The sequence below is a fragment of the Lineus longissimus genome, chromosome 12 (assembly GCF_910592395.1).
Source record: "Lineus longissimus chromosome 12, tnLinLong1.2, whole genome shotgun sequence".
Taxonomy (NCBI): Eukaryota; Metazoa; Nemertea; class Pilidiophora; order Heteronemertea; family Lineidae; genus Lineus; species Lineus longissimus.
In genome coordinates, this window is record NC_088319.1 from 1,081,606 (window position 1) to 1,108,512 (window position 26,907).

A 26,907-nucleotide genomic window follows, 5' to 3' on the forward strand; every position below is an offset into this window, starting at 1 on the left:
CTGTCAATAATTCATAAAAGAATTCAGTTTCCTTTCTTTCCCGTTCATTCAATCATTGACGTCAACAATACGAACAATCTTTATCTACCGGTACTCAGTCGATGAATGGTTACTTCGCAAAGAGATTTCGGGGTAATCTAGATACGATACTAAGTTAATTGTTGGCCAGTTTGCCAAATTGGACAGTTGCCAGCAAAGCGAAGTAAAAGACAAACTCTTCAATAGCTATGTGAGATATTGCAAGTGTAGGGTGTTTGTGCCTGTGGTCTAGTATAGACATACACTGAAAGCAAATAACCAGGGTCCCCCTCCGCAACCGGGGGGCTTTAAGAACCAGTTGGCGTGCATTGATTACATTGGACAGTTCATTGACCTGGCATGACCGCCCCCAGTATGATATGCATTGATCAGGCCAAGGTCCCTTCACACTGATTGGCGAAAACTTTTCGCTGCGTGTAGCGAGGTCGTGGTAAGTTGATGAACAGTGGTTGGCATTGTGAATCAACTAATCACTTGTGACCTAAATTCTAATTAGTGGTTAGGCCTATGGTGTGGTTTTGTTAGGTCTATTGACGATCTCCAAAAAAATAAATCGACATAGAAATTTGACATAGAGCTCTTATAGTGAATAGGCGCTGTAGTTTGGATGGCTATATTAGAATACTCAAATCCACTGTAAACATGTCTCATTGTGTCGGGTAGGCCAATGTAGTACACAAAAATGGGTATATAATACGAGTAATTATGCAACGCTGGCTCTAACTTAGACTTGGCATTATCTCCATTCAGTTAAGCTCTTAGGCACCTATTCCATAGAGCTATACCCTATACTATACTATACGTGAACAATAGTTTCATGGTCATGCACCCTTTGTGAAGCCATTGTTCGCGTATAGTGTAGTATACCGTATACCTCTATGGGGAAGGTGCCTTAGGCACCTATTCCATAGAGCTATACCCTATACTATACTATACGTGAACAATAGTTTCATGGTCATGCACCCTTTGTGAAGCCATTGTTCGTATAGTGTAGTATACCGTATACCTCTATGGGGAAGGTGCCTTAGACTTAACACCAGGTTAACCTAATCCAGTGTTGGTGACAAAAGATGTTTTGAACAACTGAGCCCTTAACAGCTACCTGTTAGGCCGAAGTTACATAGACCTCATTCGTTCATTTCCCAGGACTCATTTTCCCGCTTTTGCTTTCGTTCCCCTGTAAAAGCACGGCCTTGTGGCGTGCATTCACCGAGGAATACAAAGAAAAACCCGGAAAGTGACTCGTGGTAAATGAACGAATGAGGTCTATTTAACTTCGGCCTTATAGCACATTTCATTGCTTCTATTGACCATAACTACTCCAGTGCTTGTAAAAAGGATAGGTCACCAGTTTGTACTGATAGCTCAGAAAGAAATGTCATAACTGGGGGTCGTAAAGAGCTGATTCGATGAATAATCTTTATAATAACATGGCTCATTATTGGGTTTCTCTGATCACATGTGGATTTCAAAAGAGATTTGACTCCCAAGGTAGTTTTTTCAGCTGTATTCGTCCTCCTAGAAACGGTCACCAATAAACCTTTTAATCTCTGGACCAGAACACCTACCTGATCTCATCTAAGTATTCATCAAACTTTGACTTGATGTAGATGAACTCGACATTCTGAAGCACCATCATTAAGTCCGATCTTGAGGCCGGCTGGCCGAATGAATCACCTCTAGCAGGACCCTGGTCGCCCCTAAGGGGAGCATCTCTAAGCAGGGTCCAGTCAGACTGAAATAAGAATACAAAAGTTAACATTTTACAAGACCATCATTTAGTCGGCTTTATTTGGAGACTGGCTGGCCGAATGAATCACCTCTAGCAGGACCCTGGTCGCCCCTAAGGGGAGCATCTCTAAGCAGGGTCCAGTCAGACTGAAATAAGAATACAAAAGTTAACATTTTACAAGACCATCATTTAGTCGGCTTTATTTGGAGACTGGCTGGCCAAGTGAAACATCTCTAACAAGTCCCTGGTCTCCTCTGAGGCTGTATAGTATAGGGTCCTCAGTCGGACTAAAGAGAAAACTACAGTTAACACTAAATTCGCTGAATGAATCACCTCTAACAAGTCCCTGGTCTCCTCTGAGGGGTAAGTCTTTTATTGGGGTCCAGTCAGATTGAGAAAAACACAGAGCCATCATCACCCTTAAAAAGCTGGTGACACAGCCAGGTCCGTAAAGTACATATCGGACTGTACCCTATTCTACTGGGTTCCAGGTTGGTCTGTAACGCTATAATTTAGAGTACCTGTCCGTGTCCTAATCATCGGCATGTCCTAGTTCAGATTTTATCAGTTTGTGTATTGATTATCTTCTATTTGGTACCTAGTCTGGCCGGTTTCTATTGTGTTGTGAAGAGTAGGAGATAAGACCACCATTGATTTTTTAAGCCTTTTAGCAGTTAAATTGTCAATGTTTGACCGCGACGCATCAAATACTGCGTGGGGTTGTGAATCTGAAATTTTGATATGATATTCGGGACAGTCGGGCAAGTATTAAATGGTGAAAAATAAACTGGTAGTTGACCACGGAAATTTTTTGATAATCGACAAATTAGACAGACATTGATATTTCCACTCTTTTCAGCCAACTGGCAGAAAAATCTCAAAACCAAATTAGCAAAATTAGAAATTAATTTTTTCATCAAATAATTTCTTTATATCTGTAGACTTGCCACAGCAAATATTTTTTCAATACCTCTCCAAATATGTACTTGAGAGTTAAAAACAGGCACTCGTCTAATTGATAGGCCTCGACCCTCCAACCTATGAATATTCATTAGTGGTCTTGTCTCATAGGCCAGCAAGACCAATCCCAGGTAGGGAGCTGTCTGCTCATCTCTTATCAGTTAAAGTTTTATGACAAGAGTAGATAGACCTCCAAGTCAGGGCGAGCCCAAAGTCTCAGTGTCTTCTAATCACCTTGGACAAGTGGTCATTAACGTCACTGATTTCTTCCAAAGAGGCGAAAATCTTGTAAGTATCTTTATAATCATTTATGTGGCAATATGAAGAATATGATAGTTTAAGTCAGTTCTGCTTACGAAGAAAGACTTTGAGTCTCACCTCAAGTTAACATTCGTCTTGAGTAATCAGATATTGATGGGCTGCGTGACGAAGCAAAAAATTATAAAGCAAGCATCAACAACAAAAGCTTTTCACTATTGCAGCCAATCGGACGGTACCTTTGATGTGAAACTTTGACTATCGCGTCCCCCAAGATCCCCAGATCCGAATGCACAAGTTGAATTAGAACTTCATCACGTCTGTGAAGGAAGGGAGCGCTGTTTTCCTAAACGACCAATCGTGGGACTCGGTATTCAGGAATACAAGATGACTCGGAACATGGATTTGGCAGGTAAAGCCTGGAGTTCAGGATTTTGATTCCGTTTGGTGCCTAAAGGGGCGATGTTTTGGTGTTTTTCTCCCATGGGTGCACATAACAATGCATCATTTTGCCAGCCTCACCTCTTTTCATAATATTTCATTGAGGAGGAAACACCAAAAACCGTATTGTATACCAATGTTTGGCAATCATTCTTCAACATAAACTACATATATTAATACCTCTTTTTGTAAATATTCAGAACAAAAGAGTTCTACTAGAGACTTTCACTATTTAGTTCCATGTAATCTTTCTAACTTGTATAATGCTACCATGCCCAATTGTTCAATAGTGCCCAAGGCAAATGGTGCCATGTTCAATTGTTTATGAGGGCCCAAATGGTGCTATTTACAATTGTTTTTGAGGGCCCAAGGCAAATGGTGCCATGTGCAATTGTTTATGAGGGCCCAAGGCAAAAGGTGCCATGTTCTATTGTTTATGAGGGCCCAAGGCAAATGGTGCCATGTACAATTGTTTATGAGGGCCCACGGCAAATGGTGCCATGTTCTATTGTTTATGAGGGCCCAAGGCAAATGGTGCCATGTACAATTGTTTATGAGGGCCCAAGGCAAATGGTGCCATGTACAATTGTTTATGAGGGCCCAAGGCAAATGGTGCCATGTACAATTGTTTATGAGGGCCCACGGCAAATGGTGCCATGTTCTATTGTTTATGAGGTCCCAAGGCAAACGGTGCCATGTTCTATTGTTTATGAGGTCCCAAGGCAAACGGTGCCATGTTCTATTGTTTATGAGGGCCCACGGCAAATGATGCCATGTTCTATTGTTTATGAGGGCCCAAGGTAAAAGGTGCCATGTTCTATTGTTTATGAGGCCCCATGGCAAAAGGTACCATGTACAATTGTTTATGAGGGCCCATAGCAAATAGATCACATAGTAGCTTAACCTGGCTCATTCCTCTCGAGTCATTTTACAGATTTGAAGAAGTCTTCACTGTACAAACATCATTCTGTATAATCGTTGAAAAAAATTATTAAAGAGTGTTGATTGAGTTGCATCATGTCTGTTTCGCTTACCACCATACACACAATTGTCTCCATGTGACACTCCCTAATAGTATTTATATTGCCAGGAATGGCTGAAATCAAAAAGCACACAGATGCTTCAACACTAGTTGAAACGTGTCAAATGAAACAAGCCAAACTAAATGAACCAAGAAGATCACGTTTTGATGTAATATGATTGCAAGTGTTAGGTTGATATTTGCATGAAATGAACTAGAGCCATCAAGTGGTGGCAAAGATTGGTCTCCAGGGAATTGACAAATGGGCGATGTTTACTGAGATGTGATTAGGAAATGTTGGACAAGGTCAGGATATTTTGGGATGGTTCCTTGGACTGTCACAGCCCAGTAGATGCATGGTCACAACCTCGGACAGACAACTAGTAAATGCAGTCTGGACCTTTACATCAAATCCGTTGAAGTTCAGCATGAGACAAACCAATCCATTAAATGCATGGTCACAACCTACAGGTCAACAAGTAAATGCAGTCTGGACCTTTGTACCAATTCCTTTAAAGTACAGGTTGAGACAAATCAGCCCAGTAGATACATGGCACAGCCTTGGGACAAAAGCCTGAACCTTTACATCCATTCCTTTGAGGTGTTTCAACATTTGCAAACTACCACTCAGATCTGTGACCAACCTGAATAGTAAGCCAACAGAATCCCCCCTTCCCCCAGAATGACACCCTTAGGCATACCACTCCTATGGCCCTGAATGCCACAAAACAAAGAAAAACAATTGGCAGATAAGACACTGTGTTCAAATTATAACTGGATGAAATTTTGGTTCCAGATAACCGATGCACCCAAGGGAATATCCTTCGACCCAGAGCATAGTCTAATAGGCTACACCGTGTTCAAATTATAACTGGATGAAATTTTGGTTCCAGATAACTGATGCACCCAAGGGAATATCCTTCGACCCAGAGCATAGTCTAATAGGCTACACCTTGCAAGAGTCAGCAATCCAGGCACAAGACCCCAATTACAAACCATGCTGGGCAAAGCATCAAGAAATAGGTCAGTTTTTTATATTTGCCCGATTTCATCTTAAAGGCCTACGCCATTCGTTAAAAATTTTGAATTTGTGATTGAATATAAAAATGACCAATTGCAGAAATACGTACTTAATATAAATTTCAACATTGTCGTTGTGTAGACTGATATACAAATACTATGAATACAAAGTTTAAACAAATTTGTACTCAGAATAACTGCACTACGGCATTGTGTATTAGTGCATTTCTATTTAACTTGACCACAAGTAATAACGAACGGTGTACCCCTTTAAGGGCTGACCACAGGTACCACTGTGGCGGGGATAGTAGTCCTAGGGCTGATAGTCCGTGTAACAATAGCCCGCATTGCTAAATGTTTTGGTTAGGGTTAGCGGTACAATAGATCATGCTGCTTAATTGGTCAAATACAATGCTACCGGACTATGACTCCAGGGGGACTATATCCGCTGTCACACCACCATTCTAGCAACAGCTTGAAATCCTAAAGCAAATCATCTTGACCCTCAAGCCTTGGATCCACTCTGCTGACCCGCGCCAGACCCTGTTACACCAACCCTTGACGCCCGTATAAACAGGAGACATGACCTTTAATCATACATGACTCATCGCATTTATTCATGTGATAAGTTTTCAGGCCGAGCAAAGAGCAATGACAGACAATGAGCTCACTTAACATCATTTTTGACCTAGTAATTCATGACACAGTCTTGACCCTCAAGAAGTCACATGACAATATGTGAGAGCATGTGACAAGACAAATAAAAATCAAGAGAAATATGACAATATTTATTCCTATTATACTCAACTCTTTTGTCGTCTTTCAGTCATTGAACTATACCAGGTAGATTTTCATAATATAATCATATCAACAAGTACAATCATGTTGGTTTGTTGTGAATTCTTTTCTAACTCATCTCAATTAAAGACAACATCTGTCAGTGCCAAGGTTGTCCTCGCCAGAGAGGTTCAACTGTACAACTTTTTCATTCATGTTTCAGAAATGGAAACCACGTGTAATACTGAGGAGACAGATGACGATGGATCCACTTTCAGCTGGGCTGCCAGAGATGATAACAAGAATGAAGTTAAGAAACACCTCGACTCCAAAAAAAGATGGTAAAAACGGTAATGTGATCTCTGCAAAAAACTTGGAAGGAAAAATTCTCCCAGTCATCATAAATGAGAAAGGACGTACACATACAGTAGAACTGATTTTAGAAAATACAGACATTGAAATAAGTCGAAGTGGAACAAATACTTAGGCTAAGGCTGACCTCAACCTCTCTCCTGTTTCAACAGCAGCAAAAAACGGACATCATTGATTATGTTCTTATACTTTTATTGAGAGGAAGGCCAGAGATTCAGACAAAACAGGGTTTCTCTCCCCCTAGAATATCATCGAACAACATGAGAATATTCTTTAGCAATTGAGTAGGATTATATATTGAGACAATGGAAATTCAGGCTGCCTCTCCTCTTTTAAAAGCATCAGAAAATGGACAAGAGATTGTTGTAAAACGTCTATTAGATAGAGGTGCAGAGATTGAGACAAAGACAAACCAGGGTGACACTCCTCTTTTATTAGCATCAGAAAAAGGACATGAGAATGTTGTTACACTTCTATTAGATAGAGGTGCAGACATTGAGACAAAGACAAACCAGGGTTTCACTCCTCTTTCATTAGCATCATTTGATGGACATGAGAATGTTGTTACACTTCTATTAGATAGAGGTGCAGACATTGAGACAAAGACAGACCAGGGTGCCACTCCTCTTTCAATAGCATCAGAAAATGGACATGAGAATGTTGTTACACTTCTATTAGATAGAGGTGCAGACATTAAGACAAAGGAAAACAAGGGTTTCTCTCCTCTTTCAGTAGCTTCAAAAAATGGACATGAGAATGTTGTTACACTTCTATTAGATAGAGGTGCAGACATTGAGACAAAGACAAACCGGGGTTCCACTCCTCTTTACCTGGCATCACAAAATGGACATGAGAAGGTTGTTACACTTCTATTAGATAGAGGTGCAGACATTGAGACAAAGACAACCCAGGGTTCCACTCCTCTTTACCTGGCATCACAAAATGGACATGAGAAGGTTGTTACACTTCTATTAGATAGAGGTGCAGACATTGAGACAAAGACAAACCAGGGTTCCACTCCTCTTTACCTGGCATCACAAAATGGACATGAGAAGGTTGTTACACTTCTATTAGATAGAGGTGCAGACATTGAGGCAAAGGCAGAACTGGGTTTCACTCCTCTTTCAGTAGCATCACAAAATGGACATGAGAATGTTGTTACACTTCTATTAGATAGAGGTGCAGACATTGAGACAAAGACAACCGAGGGTGACACTCCTCTTTTATTAGCATCACAAAATGGACATGAGAATGTTGTTACACTTCTATTAGATAGAGGTGCAGACATTGAGACAAAGGAAGAACTGGGATTCACTCCTCTTTTAATAGCATCACAAAATGGACATGAGAATGTTGTTACACTTCTATTAGATAGAGGTGCAGACATTGAGACAAAGGAAGAACTGGGATTCACTCCTCTTTTAATAGCATCACAAAATGGACATGAGAATGTTGTTACACTTCTATTAGATAGAGATGCAGACATTGAGACAAAGACAACCCAGGGTTCCACTCCTCTTTACCTGGCATCACACAATGGACATGAGAAGGTTGTTACACTTCTATTAGATAGAGGTGCAGACATTGAGGCAAAGAGAGATACGGGTGCCTCTCCTCTTGTAATAGCATCAAAAAATGGACATGAGAATGTTGTTACACTTCTATTAGATAGAGGTGCAAACATTGAGACAAAGACAACCGAGGGTGACACTCCTCTTTTATTAGCATCACAAAATGGACATGAGAATGTTGTTACACTTCTATTAGATAGAGGTGCAGACATTGAGACAAAGACAGACCAGGGTGACACTCCTCTTTTATTAGCATCACAAAATGGACATGAGAATGTTGTTACACTTCTATTAGATAGAGGTGCAGACATTGAGACAAAGACAACCCAGGTTTTCACTCCTCTTTCAATAGCATCACAAAATGGACATGAGAATGTTGTTACACTTCTATTAGATAGAGGTGCAGACATTGAGACAAAGAAAAACCGGGGTTTCACTCCTCTTTCATTAGCATCAGAAAATGGACATGAGAATGTTGTTGCACTTCTATTAGATAGAGGTGCAGAGATTGAGACAAAGACAAACCAGGGTGACACTCCTCTTTCAGTAGCTTCACAAAATGGACATGAGAATGTTGTTACACTTCTATTAGATAGAGGTGCAGAGATTGAGACAAAGACAACCCGGGGTTCCACTCCTCTTTCAATAGCATCACAAAATGGACATGAGAATGTTGTTACACTTCTATTAGATAGAGGTGCAGAGATTGAGACAAAGACAACCCGGGGTTCCACTCCTCTTTCAATAGCATCAGAAAAAGGACATGAGAATGTTGTTACACTTCTATTAGATAGAGGTGTAGACATTGAGACAAAGACAACCGAGGGTGACACTCCTCTTTCATTAGCATCATTTGATGGACATGAGAAGGTTGTTACACTTCTATTAGATAGAGGTGCAGACATTGAGACAAAGAGAGATACGGGTTCCACTTCTCTTTACCTGGCATCACAAAATGGACATGAGAATGTTGTTACACTTCTATTAGATAGAGGTGCAGACATTGAGACAAAGACAAACCAGGGTTTCACTCCTCTTTCATTAGCATCATTTAATGGACATGAGAATGTTGTTACACTTCTATTAGATAGAGGTGCAGACATTGAGACAAAGACAACCCGGGGTTCCACTCCTCTTTCAATAGCATCACAGAATGGACATGAGAATGTTGTTACACTTCTATTAGATAGAGGTGCAGACATTGAGACAAAGACAAACCAGGGTTTCACTCCTCTTTCATTAGCATCATTTAATGGACATGAGAATGTTGTTACACTTCTATTAGATAGAGGTGCAGACATTGAGGCAAAGGCAGACCAGGGTTTCACTCCTCTTTCATTAGCATCACAAAATGGACATGAGAATGTTGTTACACTTCTATTAGATAGAGGTGCAGACATTGAGACAAAGGAAGAACTGGGATTCACTCCTCTTTTAATAGCATCACAAAATGGACATGAGAATGTTGTTACACTTCTATTAGATAGAGGTGCAGACATTGAGACAAAGACAACCAATGGTTCCACTCCTCTTTACCTGGCATCACAAAATGGACATGAGAAGGTTGTTACACTTCTATTAGATAGAGGTGCATACATTGAGACAAAGAGAGATACGGGTGCCTCTCCTCTTGTAATAGCATCAGAAGAAGGACATGAGAATGTTGTTACACTTCTATTAGATAGAGGTGCAGACATTGAGACAAAGGAAGAACTGGGATTCACTCCTCTTTTAATAGCATCACAAAATGGACATGAGAATGTTGTTACACTTCTATTAGATAGAGGTGCAGACATTGAGACAAAGACAACCAATGGTTCCACTCCTCTTTACCTGGCATCACAAAATGGACGTGAGAAGGTAGTTACACTTCTATTAGATAGAGGTGCAGACATTGAGACAAAGGAAGAACTGGGATTCACTCCTCTTTTAATAGCATCACAAAATGGACATGAGAATGTTGTTACACTTCTATTAGATAGAGGTGCAGACATTGAGACAAAGACAACCAATGGTTCCACTCCTCTTTACCTGGCATCACAAAATGGACATGAGAAGGTTGTTACACTTCTATTAGATAGAGGTGCATACATTGAGACAAAGAGAGATACGGGTGCCTCTCCTCTTGTAATAGCATCAGAAGAAGGACATGAGAATGTTGTTACACTTCTATTAGATAGAGGTGCAAACATTGAGACAAAGACAACCCAGGGTGCCTCTCCTCTTGCAATAGCATCACACACTGGACATGAGAACGTTGTTACACTTCTATTAGATAGAGGTGCAGACATTGAGACAAAGACAGACTGGGGTTCCTCTCCTCTTTCACTTGCGTTACAAAATGGACATGAGAGTGTTGTTAGACTTCTATTATATAGAGGTGCAGACATTGCGACGAAATATAAAAAAGACTGGGACCCAATTCATATTGCTGTGAACAATGGCAATTCAGCTGCAATGACTTTACTGATCCAGTGGGGAGCAAACATAGAGAGGAAGAACAACAGGGGACAATCTCCCCTCAACATGGCTGCTACAATAGGGAAAAAAGACGCTGTCGATTTACTCATCAAACATAATGCTGACTATCGCAGCAGAGACTGTTACGGGTTTTCTCCTTTGGAAAATAGCATCATACATGGTCAAGTGGATGTCATAGAATATTTGCTTAAACTCTTTTCTGATAGAGGTGATAGTAGAAGTCAAGTTAGGGAAAGGTTAGAACTAGCAGCCAAACATGGGCAAAATGATGCAATCCGCTTTCTGGTTAAAATGTATCAAACAAAGATAGACTACAATAAGTTTCTCGCATCTTCCCTAGCAGCAGCTGTTTTTTATGGCCGTTTTGAGAGCGTTCGATTGCTTCATTCGTTAGGTGCAGCACCATTTAGATACCACCATGAATTGGGACAATATCTTACAGGCGGTGACTGCATGGATATTTACTTATACCTCTTGATTTTTAAAAGAAGCCCCGACGCAGTGACATCAAGTGGTGACAATATATATGATCATTTGTGTTATAGTGATCGAATTGACTGGGATATTTTTGAGAATGCTCTGTCACCACTCGTATCTACAGTCCAGAAAAATATCACTGCTTTAAATTTAGTCAACTTACCAGGTCTGGGCTCAATTAAAAAACTTCCTCAAGGTAAAGTCAGAAATCTGAAGCAAACGATTTTGGAACATGTAGAAAAGATAACAGAAAAATCAGTTAAGTCGTTCACACTGACAACTGCACTAATCGGAAGTATGGCAGAATCAACTAAAGTGGGATTCACTGATGAATTTGACATCATACTACAACAAGAATTTCCTTTGCACCTAGATAAAATAACAAATATTGGGCATGGTTACAGGAAGTATGAAGATGAAGAAAGCAATGTGGATTTCAGTAGTAAGTTGTTTCATTCTGACATATGGTATGGTCTTGACACCAAAGATAACATGCTTGTCTCTATGCCTACAGCCGTAGCAGGCGATGGTGCTGCATGCACTTGTATGAAACTGCGATATCGGGATGAGAAAGATAAAAAGCGTAGGTTGTTGGTATCAGTTGATCTAGTGCCAGTCATACATGTAAAAGACTGGCCAAGTGATGCTATTCAGAAAACCTGGATGATGAATTCTGCGGAGCTGAAAGCCGAAGGGTACCAGCTGGTGGCCAGACCACCCCATAAGGACACTACGTTTGGGAAAACCTTTGATACATGTGAACGGGAGAAACTCTTCCGTGTCACATTCTCTCTGCTCGAAGTGGAGCACATTGAGAAACTCGAGGACAGGGTAAAGGATGCGTACATCTTGGCAAAATGTCTCAGGAATCCAGTGGCATGTCACATTGTCATAAAAGATGAAGGTGTAATACATTTCGTAGGCAAATTCGTAACAAGCTACTTCCTCAAGACAGTCTTTATGCACAATGTGGAGGACTTCCTCAACCATGAGCGACCCTTGGTTGAGATGGCGTACATATTGTACAGTCAGCTGGAGTACTACCTCTCCCACGGATATATCCCCATCTTCTGGATGCCCCAGATCAATCTCCTCGAAGGGGTTGACATCAGTGCAGCTAAAGCACACAAGGTGGCAGCACATATGAAGGCTCATGTCGGCGAGCGTTACCGAGAGGAACTCAACAAGGAACCCCCTGACGATGTCAACGATAAGATAGAGCTTCCACCAGAATGCTCAGTCATAGACTTCACTAAAGCTTCAGGAACAGAGATTCTCTCACTGCCGTTGAAATTGGGAAGCTCGCGGGAGACAAGACGCAGAAAAAACATATGTTATACAGAGAGAGGGGGGAATCGATCTGGTAAGCGAAGACGTAAAAATGCAGACAGACAAAAGGACACCGATAGTGGCCTCTGATGCCTATCTTCAAACAAGGGAAACTACAAGCTTAGAATCATCCTTCAATTGATTACCATTATCGGTGACATGCCTCAAATTTCCCAACTCTCGATTTCTCGGATACCAAACTCGAGAAACAACTTCAGTTTTAAGGTCAAACAATAGCTGTGTATAAGAGAGTATGTTTCAAGCAGTAGAAGGATTGAATTAGGTACATGACATGTGGTTAGGAGGGGCAAATTGACTCCTGGACATTAAAAACACCCTGAATAGCTCAGGTTGAGATAAAGAGGTGTTTAACTGACGTCACTGAAATCCAGATGTTGCCAACTTGATTTCAAATTAGCGCCAGGCGTAATGGTTTACATAAGGACAGTGTATGACTTGGTCAACCATTTTTACTGAACATTTCTCCATTAGGGCTGAGATTACTATTAACTGTACATAATACAATGAAATGCTTAAGTTTCTCTGCTATGCCTAAATACCGCCAGGAATATTAGTTATTTGGTTTGCCAACATCATTTTTGACTTTTTTGATTTTGAATAATATCAACTAACATAATTCAGGTCGCTTTTGAAATAGGAACTCCTTTTCTAGATTTTACGGGGTCAGAAAGATATTCTCTCACAGGCAGTACACACGATCCCGCATCGTGTCAAATTCTGACATGTCTCACGAAAATGCCAATAAAAAAATTCAAAATCATTGGAATTTTTTCAAATTCACTTGTGACATTGAAAAGATATAGGACCACACTTCTGCAAAGTTTGATGAAAATCACGCCATTAAATTTGTTTTAAATCACGAAAATGTACACATATGATGTATATAGAAGATTTCATTGTGTACTGAGGCCTTTAGGTTACATGTATATAATGATGAAGGAGTTATGTCACTTGATATATAAGGTGTCCACTTCATGAGGTTATTACAGGTTACTGACTTCTTGACAAATGTTTTTGAATCACATTTGTGCAAAACGGTTTTCATTGTGTTTTACTCAATATTGTAACTATAGCGATGTTTATGCAAAATATCACCTGACAATTTTATTGATACGTATGCAAGTACGAGTTTGTTCAAAGAAGGGGATGTCTAAAAATTAGAAAATTGGGCTTGTATACTAAATGAATGGCCCTTAGACAAAGTTCATTGGTTAAAAGCAGCAGATCATTAAAAGTCTTTAGTAGTAAAGAATACTACGAAAATATTAGACTGTTTAATTTGTCAGTGCATGGGCTAACTTTCTGTTGGCCTCCTGGTCAATGAGATGTCACAGGTGACAAGTGGGCATATGTGACAATAAAAAGGAAAATCTTTCCATATTTTAGCAAAAAGCTGAAATAACAGGTTTTTAGAACCCAGTCAGGAACTGGCAAAACTACAATCAACACTACAAGATGTTGACACTCACTGGATTATACCAACGTTGAGGTGTATATCTTTTTTAGTTTTGATTTAAAGGGACTATTACCCAAACCTAGTGGTATGCCTTTTCCCTTAATATATTTAGTTGTGCTCCATTTCACCAAAAATGTTAAAATGGCTTGAAAATTCGATAGTATTTCACTTCAAATGCTTTGTTTGTGGTCATATATTGTCTGATTCTGGCAATGTAAGTATTTCTAGATACTTTGGACTTTGAAGTTTCAGAAGAAATATAACATTCTGTTCAAATATTGCGAAATCGCCAAATATGTCAACCCACTTTTTTCGTGAAATGGGGTGTGGGTTTTAGATGACACCAATAGGTGTCATCACTGGTATGGTTAGATTCTATTGTGAGAAATGTTTTTGTGTCTGTTTATGAATTGTCAAGTAAATTGTAATCATTTTGATGTATTATTAGTTAAGGTAATGATAATGTAATAAATAGGGTAAAACTTATCACTGTGTTGTTAAAAAACTGTTTGTAAACAAACATACCAGTAAAACGTGAAATATCTCCATGAGAGAAAAAGTAAACCAATTTGACCGTGTTCAATTGTCAATAGACTTGATATTGCATTTGAGCCCGAAATGTGACAATTGATCAATGCAATACATTTGAAAGTTTCGAGATTTTTAAGTTTGAGTTGAAAAGCATTTGCAAAAATGACCAAAATAATAAGTACACAAAATTCACGTTTTACACTACAGTGTGTTTAAAATCTTGGCACTATTACGGAAATCACGTCCCTGTAGCATGCCAATGACAGGGAAATGTACCACAGCTGCACCTAAGACACAAATGACAAATAGGTTGTGTGTCGCCGAGACTGAATACAATACTTAACATGGCCATAAAAGTAAGAACTTACCTCAACCAATGGAATGACCCGACTGAATTCCGTAGCAGCGCTATGCGGTGACGGTGAGTTGAACTGGACAGTGATGCCGTTACCCTTCATGATGACCTCGGCACCGCCTACTTGCCGACTGCCTCCCCTGTTCATGTAATACATCGTGTAGTAGAGGTTCCCACCATAACTTGATAGCTTTACGGTAAAGAGAGAAAACAGTGTTATATTAGACAATTCAATGACATTTTGACAACAATCGCAACTTATTAAACTTTCTGAAATCTGTTAAAAATCTTCAGATTATCAGAATGAAGATAGAAATTTGCAGTACCTATCCAGGTAGTACAGTACCCTTGGCCCTGGATACCCAGAGCTGATATGCACTCAACACTCTGGACCAATTCCTTCGAGGGTCGGCAAGGACTGGCACTGGTAGACAGCTCAGTGCCCAAACCTGAGGCTGGGCACTTCTAATTCAATAGATTATTATAAAGTCAATGTTGCTCAAATTTGATGCAGCATAAGGCAAATGTAGTTGTTTGTATAGCATGGGCATGATTGGCACTGATAGTTATGGTTATGCCCCCAGTCCCCGCCTCATTACGCTATTGCTGGGCCAAAGGTGTGGTGTTGATGTGAGTCACCACTTACAATGCAAGCAATGAATACAACATTACCTCGTCACAAATTATAAGAAATATACATAGGTATCATATTCAGTGGAGAAACTGCTGCTACGGACCTTACTATGTTGCCAAGGAACTGTTGCTAAGGACCATGAGCATTGTTACTATGGAGTTTACTATGTTGCCAAGGAACTGTTGCTAAGGACCATGAGCATTGTTGCTATGGAGCAAACTCTGTTGCCAAGAAACTGTTGCTAAGGACCTTACATATTACTTAACCCTTTCGCTGCGCAACCCAAAATCCCCACTGCCTTCCAGCACGCCTGAAGAAACATTCACGCTTGAAACACTATTGCCATCTATTGGGTATTTACGGAACTGCATATTAGTCTATAACACATATGGATAAAGAGAGGCGAAGTTGCCAACTGGCGCACGGCCGCACAATAGAAATTTTACCTAAGTCGCCAATTAGCATACATCCGCAGTGAAAGGGTTAAGGTGTAAAAGTGGCAGACGGGCAAAACCATTGGCCAGAGAGGGGAGTCCTATAGTGCATGTAGTGCATTGTATCAGTATTACATGTACATGTAACCCCCTATTGGGTAGTACCCATTCACTCATTCCCTGGGAACGGATGCTACCAAGTTTTAGCACCGTTGCCGTGGAGCTTACCTTGTTGCCAAGGAACTGCCTTGGAAGATTCCAGTAGTAAGTACCATCACGAGTAATGGAGCCATAATCCGCCACACTGAACTGCCTCGTCCCAGGGTTGAATTGGATGTAGTTGGGGTCCATAGTCTGCTGGCTCGCGTAGTTGATCATGGCAATTTGGCTGCCAATGGAGAGCTGGAAAGAGAAAATTGTCACAGCTCAACTTCATCACATGGAAACAAGACATGATCAGAAAAGCAAGCTACTTGGAAAGTTTAATTAAATTTTCTCAAAGACGACATTTTTATCAAAAGAAGAATAGCGTCAATTCTGTTCATAGCACAAGCCAACCCAGGAAAAATGAACCATCATTTTTGAATTAGTTTTCTAATCTCGATCATAATTAAACTAACTACCAAATTTGACAACTCAATAATGAAGTTGAAAGTTCAATTATGAATATGATAGTGGTTAGCTAATGAGCTTGGTCATTCCACTATGAATCACTTGCCAACCGCAAATTTTGAACAGCCAAGTTTTTAATAACATTAGTCTTTTTCAAAACTATTAAGAGCCTCATGATTATAGTATCCAGAGTCATACAAAATTTAGTTATATTTTCTCCTGAGCTGGTCCATGCTGGTCCATCCCAAGTGGATGCTGGTCCATCCCAAGTGGATGCTGGTCCATCCCAAGTGGATGCTGGCCCATCCCAAGTGGATGCTGGTCCATCTCAAGTGGATGCTGGCCCATCCCAAGTGGATGCTGGTCCATCCCAAGTGGATGCTGGTCCATCCCAAGTGGATGCTGGTCCATCCCAAGTGGATGCTGGTCCATCCCAAGTGGATGCTGGTCCATCCCAAGTGGATGCTGGCCCATCCCAAGTGGATGCTGGTCCATCTCAAGTGGATACTGGCCCATCCCAAGTGGATGCTGGCCCATCCCAAGTGGATGCTGGTCCATCCCAAGTGGATACTGGCCCATCCCAAGTGGATGCTGGTCCATCCCAAGTGGATGCTGGCCCATCCCAAGTGGATGCTGGTCCATCTCAAGTGGATACTGGCCCTTCCCAAGTGGATGCTGGCCCATCCCAAGTGGATGCTGGTCCATCCCAAGTGGATACTGGCCCATCCCAAGTTGATGCTGGTCCATCCCAAGTGGATGCTGGTCCATCCCAAGTGGATGCTGGTCCATCCCAAGTGGATGCTGGTCCATCCCAAGTGGATGCTGGTCCATCCCAAGTGGATGCTGGTCCATCCCAAGTGGATGCTGGTCCATCCCAAGTGGATGCTGGTCCATCCCAAGTGGATGCTGGTCCATCCCAAGTGGATGCTGGTCCATCCCAAGTGGATACTGGTCTATCCCAAGTTAAATTCCTAGTTTATTAGTCAAAATATCAATTCACTTCTAGGTGGTCAAAAGTGTTGCGATGTCTTGCTCTAGGGCTGAAAAAGTTGCTGAAAAATTCAATCAGCAGCCAAAGGGTACATTACCTGTGAGCGCCTGAGCTTGCTACTAACACACTGGTCAGTCACTCCAAAACAGAAGCAGTTGAGGCACTCCGAGACAGACTTGGCCTCCGCGTGGAACAGGGGCGGAAGACAAAGTCCACTTGGCGCTGAAAGATCATCAAGGGTTAAAGTCAGGTGCATACAGCGGACAACATTGTCAGGACATTGCTCCTCAGCACTGACGCATTCTCTGTAACTCATATCGGTTCCGGAAAAACAGATAATTCAGCAACGTTACCTTATCTACTTGACAACTGTGAGGTGCAGAATATAGCAACATTGCACAAATTCAGTAACCGCAAAGTTGCTGAATATGGCAACTACAATCTTTCGTTCAATCAGCTATTCAGGAATGTGATCTGCATCTCTACTTCAAGTCGATATCAAGGGACAGCCGTGATATGTCTTGAATTCTACTTATGCAAAGAAAGTTCTATCCGAGAATGGGGCCAAACATACAATTTAAGGGGGTCTCCCAAAAATTATATTATGAATGACAAAAAGGTTTTAGTCCCTTGGTAGTTAGTTGTTGTCATAGTGCCAGTAGTTGTGAAGCACTTCGGTAGGCCTACAGACCAAGGTAAGCTAGCGCCAGAAGCGCTTTAAAAACACCATTATTTCATTGAGAACGGCAGAAACAAATTTAATAACAACACTTACGCTTTATTGTTACGATTGCATCAGGTTGAGCAAAAACGCTTCCCTTGTTGTTGAGGGCCTCACAGGTATATGCGCCTTGGTCCGACTCCCTGATCTGTCGGATGGTCAGGGTACCAATACCACCCTCGCTGGTGGTAGAGACGCGCGGGGGGTCTGGGATGTGACCCCAGTTGAGCCGCCAGACAATCAGTGGCACCGGGGTACCTCTAGCCTCACAGGATATGACAACAGTTTCTCCCTGATCAACCTCAACTTTTCCTGGTGGTGACCTCAGGACAATAGGAGGAGCTGAAATTGTGTTGTAAATCATGAAAGATGGAGGGAAATAGAAATCAAGGAAAATGACTTAACCAGCAACACCATGTTCTGGACAATTCCATGAGTGGACTGAATGTTTTGTTCATGACGAGATGGGGGAGGCAGAAGAATCTGCAAGTAAAGGACAATTTGTTGAATAGCTATCTAGGAATGATTGCCAGATAGAGCATGAAGAGATGAGGGTTGAAGTGAGCAATATCCTGGACCCAGTTGTTCTGACCACCCGTCAGTGACATTTACTACGCTTCGTGTTACGTCGAAGGGCTTCACAAAAGGTGATCATGCCAAGTTCATACTTAACATTTTCACTGCTGGAGTCTTTTTGGGGGGGGATAGGTTTGGGCCAAAACATCGTGAGTTTTTTACCCGTAGACCTACGTTTTGAACAACCAGGCCAATATGAGTAACACGATGGCTTTCATAGGAGCATTGATGCAAGTATCAATTCGTGTCTTGTACCCCCCCTCCTCAAGGGTAGTTGAGCTATCACCACTAATCTTTGCCGATGCTTGAGTAGTATTTATTTTTCCTTTAGTGAAAATTTGGCGAAGCTGGAAAGAATAAGGATGCTAATGTGTCGATGTCTTGTCGAACATACAGCCTTACCCAGTAAAATTAGTTCGGTTACTTTATATGATGGTGACAACTGATATATTGTTGATGGTGATGTCTTGACGAAAGAAAAAGTAGCATTGGTGAAAAAAGGGTGATGCTTGAGCCTTAAGATGTCGTTATAGGGTGATAAGGTGTCGTACCCTTGAGGAGGGGGGGTACAAAACACGAATTGATACTTGCATGAATGTCGCCTACTTTTGCGCATTGAGGTAAAGAAAATTACCTACCGCATCCTAATTCATCTGACTGGTCCTGACAATCGACTTCACTGTCACACTGGTAACTGGCCGGGATACACTGGTCACGACTCTGACACTGGTACTCAGTCTTCTTACAGGGGGCGCCAGGAGCAGATGTCGCTAGAAAGATATCAAATGTACAGTATGAATGACCACATCAAAGTGTGACAACATTTTTGTCTTCTACACTAAAAAACAGATGTTATTGTCAATATATACCGGTTAGGAGAAAAAAGTCAAAATTTTGAAAAATTTTCAAAGTCAAAAAAGTTTTGGGACTGATGATTTTGGGACATTTGGAGCAGAAAACAAAAAAAACAGTGAAAAAAAATTTTTGTACTTTGAAAATTTTTCAATTTCAAAATCTGTACAGGTTTTCTTCAAATAAGATCCAAATCAGCAAACATAGTATCAACATATAATGCTCATTGAGAGCTTTCCAATGAATGGTCATGTCAATATGTTTACAAATGGAACCATCACAAAGTGCTCATTGAGAGCTTTCCAATGAATGGTCATGTCAATATGTTTACAAATGGAACCATCACAAAGTGTTCATTGAGAGCTTTCCAATGAATGGTCATGTCAATATGATTACAAATGGAACCATCACAAAGTGTTCATTGAGAGCTTTCCAATGAATGGTCATGTCAATATGATTACAAATGGAACCATCACAAAGTGCTCATTGAGAGCTTTCCAATGAATGGTCATGTCAATATGATTACAAATGGAACCATCACAAAGTGTTCATTGAGAGCTTTCCAATGAATGGTCAAGTCAATATGTTTACAAATGGAACCATCACAAAGTGCTCATTGAGAGCTTTCCAATGAATGGTCATGTCAATATGTTTACAAATGGAACCATCGCAAAGTGCTCATTGAGAGCTTTCCAATGAATGGTCATGTCAATATGATTACAAATGGAACCATCACAAAGTGCTCATTGAGAGCTTTCCAATGACTGGTCATGTCAATATGATTACAAATGGAACCATCACAAAGTGCTCATTGAGAGCTTTCCAATGAATGGTCATGTCAATATGTTTACAAATGGAACCATCACAAAGTGCTCATTGAGAGCTTTCCAATGAATGGTCATGTCAATATGATTACAAATGGAACCATCACAAAGTGCTCAATGAGAGCTCTCCAATGAATGGTCATGTCAATATGTTTACAAATGGAACCATCACAAAGTGCTCATTGAGAGCTTTCCAATGAATGGTCATGTCAATATGTTTACAAATGGAACCATCACAAAGTGCTCATTGACACCTGTCTAAAAGCTCCTGTCAATAGGTTTGTCAATGGGGTTTTCTACGGCTGAATACTTACGGCAAATGTTTTCGTCTGAATTGTCCCCACAGTCATTGTCCCCATCGCACCACCAGATAGACTGAATACACTTGCCAGAATCGCAGCGATGTTCATTGGGTTCGCACGGCATTGTATCGACTGAAAGGTGGAATGATTTCAGACTAAAATATCATGCCAGGCTGGATATTCTTGCAATAGAGATTGAGGTAAGGCACCATACGGACTCCATCTCTGAAGTTGAGTTACAGCTATCTAGTGATACATCAGATTTAGTCAAATCGACAAGCGTTTTTATAGGACCGGAGCGACCCTGTATATTCCACTGATCTGCACATTGTCCTTCTGTCTTCTTCACGGCGGATCAATTCTCTGGTCATTGTGGACCCCATGAGGTCACAAAGTCATCGGACATGTACAGACAATTTCTATTTCCTGAAGTTATGCATTTCTAAACGCTAAGGAGAAAATGTTCAATATCAAAACTAGACCTTACCGCAATTGGCTTCATCTGATTTGTCCGCGCAATCAAAGTCCCCATCACAGAGGTAATCTTTGGGTATGCACTGTCCGCTATTACATCTTGTGTCTGTATCTGCACGACACTGACCATCGGTCGGTGGGACAAGCGTTGGGCCAACTGGAAAAAATTTGATATTCTCAAACATCTCAATTTATAATGACCCACAGTTTACAGCATAGGCCTAAATGCACCACCAAAACCGTTTGAGTTGGTGTCAGTATTGGTTTTCTCACGAAAACAGCTCGAGTGGAGCAAAAACGTAAGCCAAAACCTTGGCTCCACCTTGATTTTTGCCTACAGCTTAGCTCCACCCTTGCAGCTTCAGTGAGACAATCAATACCTCCAGCTTGGTAACAATTCCTCAAGCTCAACTAACATCTTTTTGGTTAAGTCTGTCAATGATTTTGATATCAGTCCTCAGAGAGCAGTCTGACAAACAAGATAATATGACTCCCTTTGCCATAAGTGGTGCTTACTGGTTTGTTACAGGCAATCGCTTCAATTGTAGCTCTGTGGTATTATACACGTAGCAGGAAGCAGAAAGAGTTATATAACCAACGGTGGCGACCGTTGGCTGAGTCACGTGCTACGAGGCTCGGTCATGGTGCAAAATTCCTTTTGTACATTTTTACAGACAGAATTTCTTTCTCGGTGGCCTAAGCCCCGTCTTCTGGAGACATAGTCATGAAATTTTCACTAATGAATACAAGTGATACACAAACTATACGACAGATGCAAAACATACACTAGGTCTTCATAAATTAGTGGTCTTGTATCGCACTGCCTGCAACAGAAGCCTTGTGGTTCCCTCAGGTAGCGTACCTTGGTACCGAAAAAGGAACCTAGGTAACTGACCACCTGGTAACTATTGCAGGCAGTCAGCTGCATTGCTCAAACATGAACTATTAGTTGCTTCTACACGAGGACGGTTTTAGCCCTCCTCACCTCGAGCCACTTGAAGCCAGATCACCTGTAATTAGCTTTGCGCTGTCTACACGGAGACGGATCAAATCGCCGGCCCCAGGTCAGTTCAGGCCACTTAAACCACTAACCCGTCGCATGGTGGCGCATGTGACTCTTTATTCGGTGGATCATATATGTATGATATACTGCGCTACCTGATTTTAGTACTGTGCGCAAAGTGACTCGAGGCTAGATCGGTTCTACACGAGAGATTAAGCATCTTGAAGTGGCTCCAACCCGCCTCAAGTGACTCGAGACTGCAGTGCTAACGCGCCTCGGGTCAGGTCACTTGGAGACGGTTCTGATTTCGTTCTACACGGTAAAAATTATCCTGACCCGCCTCGAGCTGGCTCGAAGCCAGTTCCAACTGTCCTCGTGTAGAAAGGCCTATTGACAGATACAAGCCATCAATACTACGCCGTCCGAGATCATAACATTGTTCATCAGGTCTACATGGCTGAGCGCAAAACTGTTGTAACTGACAAATTTGAAAAAAATGAGTTAGCCCCAGAAATCAATGCAAAAACATCATATCTACAATATTATTGTGTTGATTAGTGCTGCCTTGTATCATACGCCCCTAAACTACCAATGTAATACTATTGTATCTGCAGATTACAGGAAAACATGAGTGCAAAAACATTGTATCTGTATTCAAAATGCCTTCCTCAAAACAAAAGAGGCTGATGACTGCTGATGAAGTTCAAATCTTTGAAGTCATTTTCCTCCAAACCAAAGGAAGTGTAGATACAACAGTTTTGCACTCAGCCCACGTTCACGCTCTAACATAAAACGGACAAAAATACTCACAAACATCGACCATGAGGCGTCCACTCGCACGTATATCCTCAGCAACTCCAATCACCGAGCATGTGTACTGACCGGAATCAGCTGCCCTTGTCACCCCAATTGTCAAGACACCATCAACGTCAGTTGCCCCCTGCGGCAACTGCTGACCATTCCGGCTCCAACGCACCTTGGGTGGAGGGTTACCCGTCGTGCGACAGATGAACATGGCGCGTTGACCCTCCCTGATACGGAGGCTGGGTGGAGCAACATTGATTCTGATTGGTACCTCTTCCACTGAAAGAAATTGTCGGGAATGATCGACTAGTCAGCCTGAACCTTGCTCTAGCATTTAACCTCACCTTTGTGAGGGAGCTTTTGATGGGGTTGACATCAGTGACCCATCACAGATCCTCATACGTAGAGATTTTTGAAATTTGCATAAAATTTTTTCTGTTTGACGGAGTTTTATCCAAAAAGGTGTAAGGATCTATGATAGGTTGCTATTCTAAACCCTCCCTATCAAAGTTAGATCAATAGAACATGATAAAAAGAACTTGGGAGAGGTTGCCTCCTGTCTGAAGCTGGATTTCCTACGAGGTAGATGGCTGGCTGCGACTCGAACTGGTAGAAGTTATCGTAGAGGGTGTTGCTGATTCCACAGGGTGATTGCCACATGTGAGAGTTCTCACCTTCCAACTCACTCATGGAGTAATTAATTTTCAAATCGGGTGACAATGCGACTTGTCAGAAACCGCGCCTAAACCTCACAGGCAAAAGTGTCGATGCATGGATCATTGATGGACCCATGGATCATCACAAACCATGTCTTACTGCGGGACACCATCATAGATGCTGTGATGACCCATGACAGACCCACTGATGGCCCATGGACCATCCATTGATGAGAGTTCCATCATAGGCCTACTGACATAGGGTCCCATCAAAATGAACGTATTTGTATGCAGCAAAGTACAAATCCACTTGAGTGACCATCTTCAGAATTCTGGAAAATCTGTATAGTTCACCAATTTTAAAATGAAATCTTTGAAGGCCCGTCAAAAAATCTTTACAATATAATGGATTCCATGCATGGATCAATGATGGACCCATGGCAGATATGAACATAGGTTCTATCCATGGATCTATGATGGGGATTCTCCATCATCTATTCATGGATGGGCCCATGCATGGATCAATGATGGACCCATGGCAGATATGAACATAGGTTCTATCCATGGATCTATGATGGGGATTCTCCATCATCTATCCATGGATGGGCCCATGCATGGATCAATGATGGACCCATGGCAGATATGAACATAGGTTCTATCCATGGATCTATGATGGGGATTCTCCATCATCTATTCATGGATGGGCCCATGCATGGATCAATGATGGGCCCATGGCAGATATGAACATAGGTTCTATCCATGGATCTATGATGGGGATTCTCCATCATCTATCCATGGATGGGCCCATGCATGGATCAATGATGGACCCATGGCAGATATGAACATAGGATCTATCCATGGATCTATGATGGGGATTCTCCATCATCTATCCATGGATGGGCCCATGGATTAATCGCCGTCATAAATTCACGCATGGACACTTTTGCCCAGAACTATAAATCGGTGAAGAAAATATCCACAACTTACCGCAATCGGCCTCGTCACTTCCATCGCCACAGTCGCGGCGCTTGTCACATTTCCTCCTGGCATCGATGCATTCTCCGCTAACGCACTTAAACTGGTTGGGTCGACACTGGACAGCTGAATATCAAAATTCAATAATCTGTCAATCGGTCACAATAGATTTTAGGATTATTGGCGTGATTGAGAAGGAATCAGATGAACCTGTTTGCGTTCAGAGAATTCCTCAGCCAAGGTGGAGCTTTTGGTTTCACTTTTGATCCATAACCAGGTAATTAAATTGTTGGTGAAGGAATCTAAAGTTGGGAGCACACTGGGATAAACGTACAAATCGTAGAAATCCTCAGCCAAGGTGGTTTTTTACTTTCACTTTTGATCCATAACCAGGTAATTAAATTGTTGGTGGAGGAATCTAAAGTTGGGAGCACACTGGGATAAACGTACACTAATCCTGATCGTATCTCGGAGGTTTTTAAGATTTTATATCAATGGAAAGACAAACGGTTTGTTGCCTTGGCATCCGTGACATTGCGTTGTAAGTTATTCATGTCCTGTCATGTCATACTGCCAGAAAGCAACTTTCAGTTTGAAATCAAGTGGAAAAGCAACCTCTTGAATATAACCTACTTCCAAACATTTTTCTCTCTGTGCTCTGAGATTAAGGACATACTAACAATGACAACAATACAGCTATCATTTTACTCAAATCTGATGAAAAATCGATGGGGATTTCAAAATGGTAGGGCGGAGGGGGTTAAGTTAAATGCAAGTGGAATTAAGATTGTTACAATGCAACCTGAATGTGAAGAGATGAATTAAAGGACTGCAAGGCAGAATATCTGAAGTTATATGATATTGCACATAAGTTAGGTTCATTTAAAAGGGTACCCCTTTAATTACAAGATAACATGTTAACTGTTTATTTTGTACCATTCAGGCTGAGCAATTTTGGCAGGATGAAGCAAAGTTTTGTCACGTGAGTGGATATCAAGCAGACAACTGATGTTCGACCCTCCCCCCGAAAAAATCACCAGTTTAGTAATGCAATGAGGCTCATCAACTGTAACAACTTACGGCACTCGAGTTCATCACTTCCGTCACGACAATCAGAGCGCCTGTCGCATTTCCTACTAGAGTCGATGCACTCCCCAGAACGACACCGAAACTCGTTGTCACGACACCTTGTGGCTATGAAGGACAACACGAAAAGAGTTAAAAACTAAGCAATACTCTAGTTCGAACTCACAGTGATTTGTGATGCAAGAGCCAAGTTACCTGGAATCAGGTCGTCAGTAGAGATGGGTGGTGCCCAGACCATAATATTTGCAAACTAGATCGCAAAGATGTCTGTGTTTAACTAGAAGCAACACATTAGATTAAAGCATACTCTGGTTTCACCGATGTAAGATATTTTCCGATACTCCACAAACTGGTGATGTAAAGTACATGGTCGTTAGATGCCATTCGATATGTTCAAATTGGGTACAGAATTGGTTGGTGACACCAAGTTGTCCGATGGTCCGGACATCTTGTTCCAACTTGGCCTTATGCAAGTATCAATTCGTTTCTTGTACCCCCCCTCCTCAAGGGTAGTTAAGCTATCACCACTAATCTTTGCCGATGCTTGAGTAGTATTTATTTTTCCTTTAGTGAAAATTTGGCGAAGCTGGAAAGAATAAGGATGCTAATGTGTCGATGTCTTGTCGAACATACAGCCTTACCCAGTAAAATTAGTTCGGTTACTTTATATGATGGTGACAACTGATATATTGTTGATGGTGATGTCTTGACGAAAGAAAAAGTAGCATTGGTGAAAAAAGGGTGATGCTTGAGCCTTAAGATGTTGTTATAGGGTGATAAGGTGTCGTACCCTTGAGGAGGGGGGGTACAAGACACGAATTGATACTTGCATTAGCGTACATGATTTCATAGTAACAATAAAATGATCTTAGATAAGTCAAACTAGAGTGTATCAAACTAGCAGGGAATGATACCATTATATTTGCAGCATTTTGTAAAGCCATAGTTCTTTAGAACAAGAGGCCCAAGGGCCTGGCGCTCAGCTGAGTTGTTGCTGCGTTGTTCGTATATATTACATTACTCGTCAAACTCTACTAAACTAAGGACTCAAAGCCTAAGGATAATAGCTTCTGGATGTGTAACAGTGAATTGCGGTAGACTGGCGCAATCTACTTCAAGCAA

The 26,907-nt window shown here is 41.4% G+C and overlaps 2 protein-coding genes and 1 long non-coding RNA gene across 3 annotated transcripts in view; 1 reads left to right on the forward strand and 2 right to left on the reverse strand.

The window, feature by feature from the left end:
- Nucleotides 1–1,773, reverse strand: part of LOC135497061 (basement membrane-specific heparan sulfate proteoglycan core protein-like) — an 89,563-nt gene extending 87,790 nt beyond the window's left edge. The window contains exon 1 of the mRNA XM_064786753.1: nt 1,608–1,773. Within this exon, the coding sequence (XP_064642823.1) occupies nt 1,608–1,678 (71 nt within the window). The 5' untranslated portion in view covers nt 1,679–1,773. The remainder of the gene's footprint in view (nt 1–1,607) is intronic.
- A 6-nt stretch (nt 1,774–1,779) lies between these two features.
- LOC135497176 (basement membrane-specific heparan sulfate proteoglycan core protein-like) overlaps nt 1,780–26,907 on the reverse strand; it is a 31,412-nt gene continuing 6,284 nt past the window's right edge. Inside the window, exons 3-13 of the mRNA XM_064786923.1 lie at nt 25,780–25,893; nt 24,712–24,825; nt 23,075–23,347; nt 21,275–21,418; nt 20,800–20,919; nt 19,448–19,579; nt 18,288–18,575; nt 17,610–17,734; nt 16,138–16,311; nt 14,855–15,031; nt 1,780–1,917 (exon numbers count right to left, since the gene is read on the reverse strand). Of these exons, the coding sequence (XP_064642993.1) occupies nt 1,828–1,917; nt 14,855–15,031; nt 16,138–16,311; nt 17,610–17,734; nt 18,288–18,575; nt 19,448–19,579; nt 20,800–20,919; nt 21,275–21,418; nt 23,075–23,347; nt 24,712–24,825; nt 25,780–25,893 (1,751 nt within the window). The 3' untranslated portion in view covers nt 1,780–1,827. The remainder of the gene's footprint in view (nt 1,918–14,854; nt 15,032–16,137; nt 16,312–17,609; nt 17,735–18,287; nt 18,576–19,447; nt 19,580–20,799; nt 20,920–21,274; nt 21,419–23,074; nt 23,348–24,711; nt 24,826–25,779; nt 25,894–26,907) is intronic.
- On the forward strand, nt 2,935–7,035 carry LOC135497067 (uncharacterized). Its single transcript, XR_010448756.1, has 4 exons — nt 2,935–3,019; nt 3,214–3,401; nt 5,345–5,474; nt 6,472–7,035. It is a non-coding gene; the product is annotated as an uncharacterized LOC135497067 (long non-coding RNA).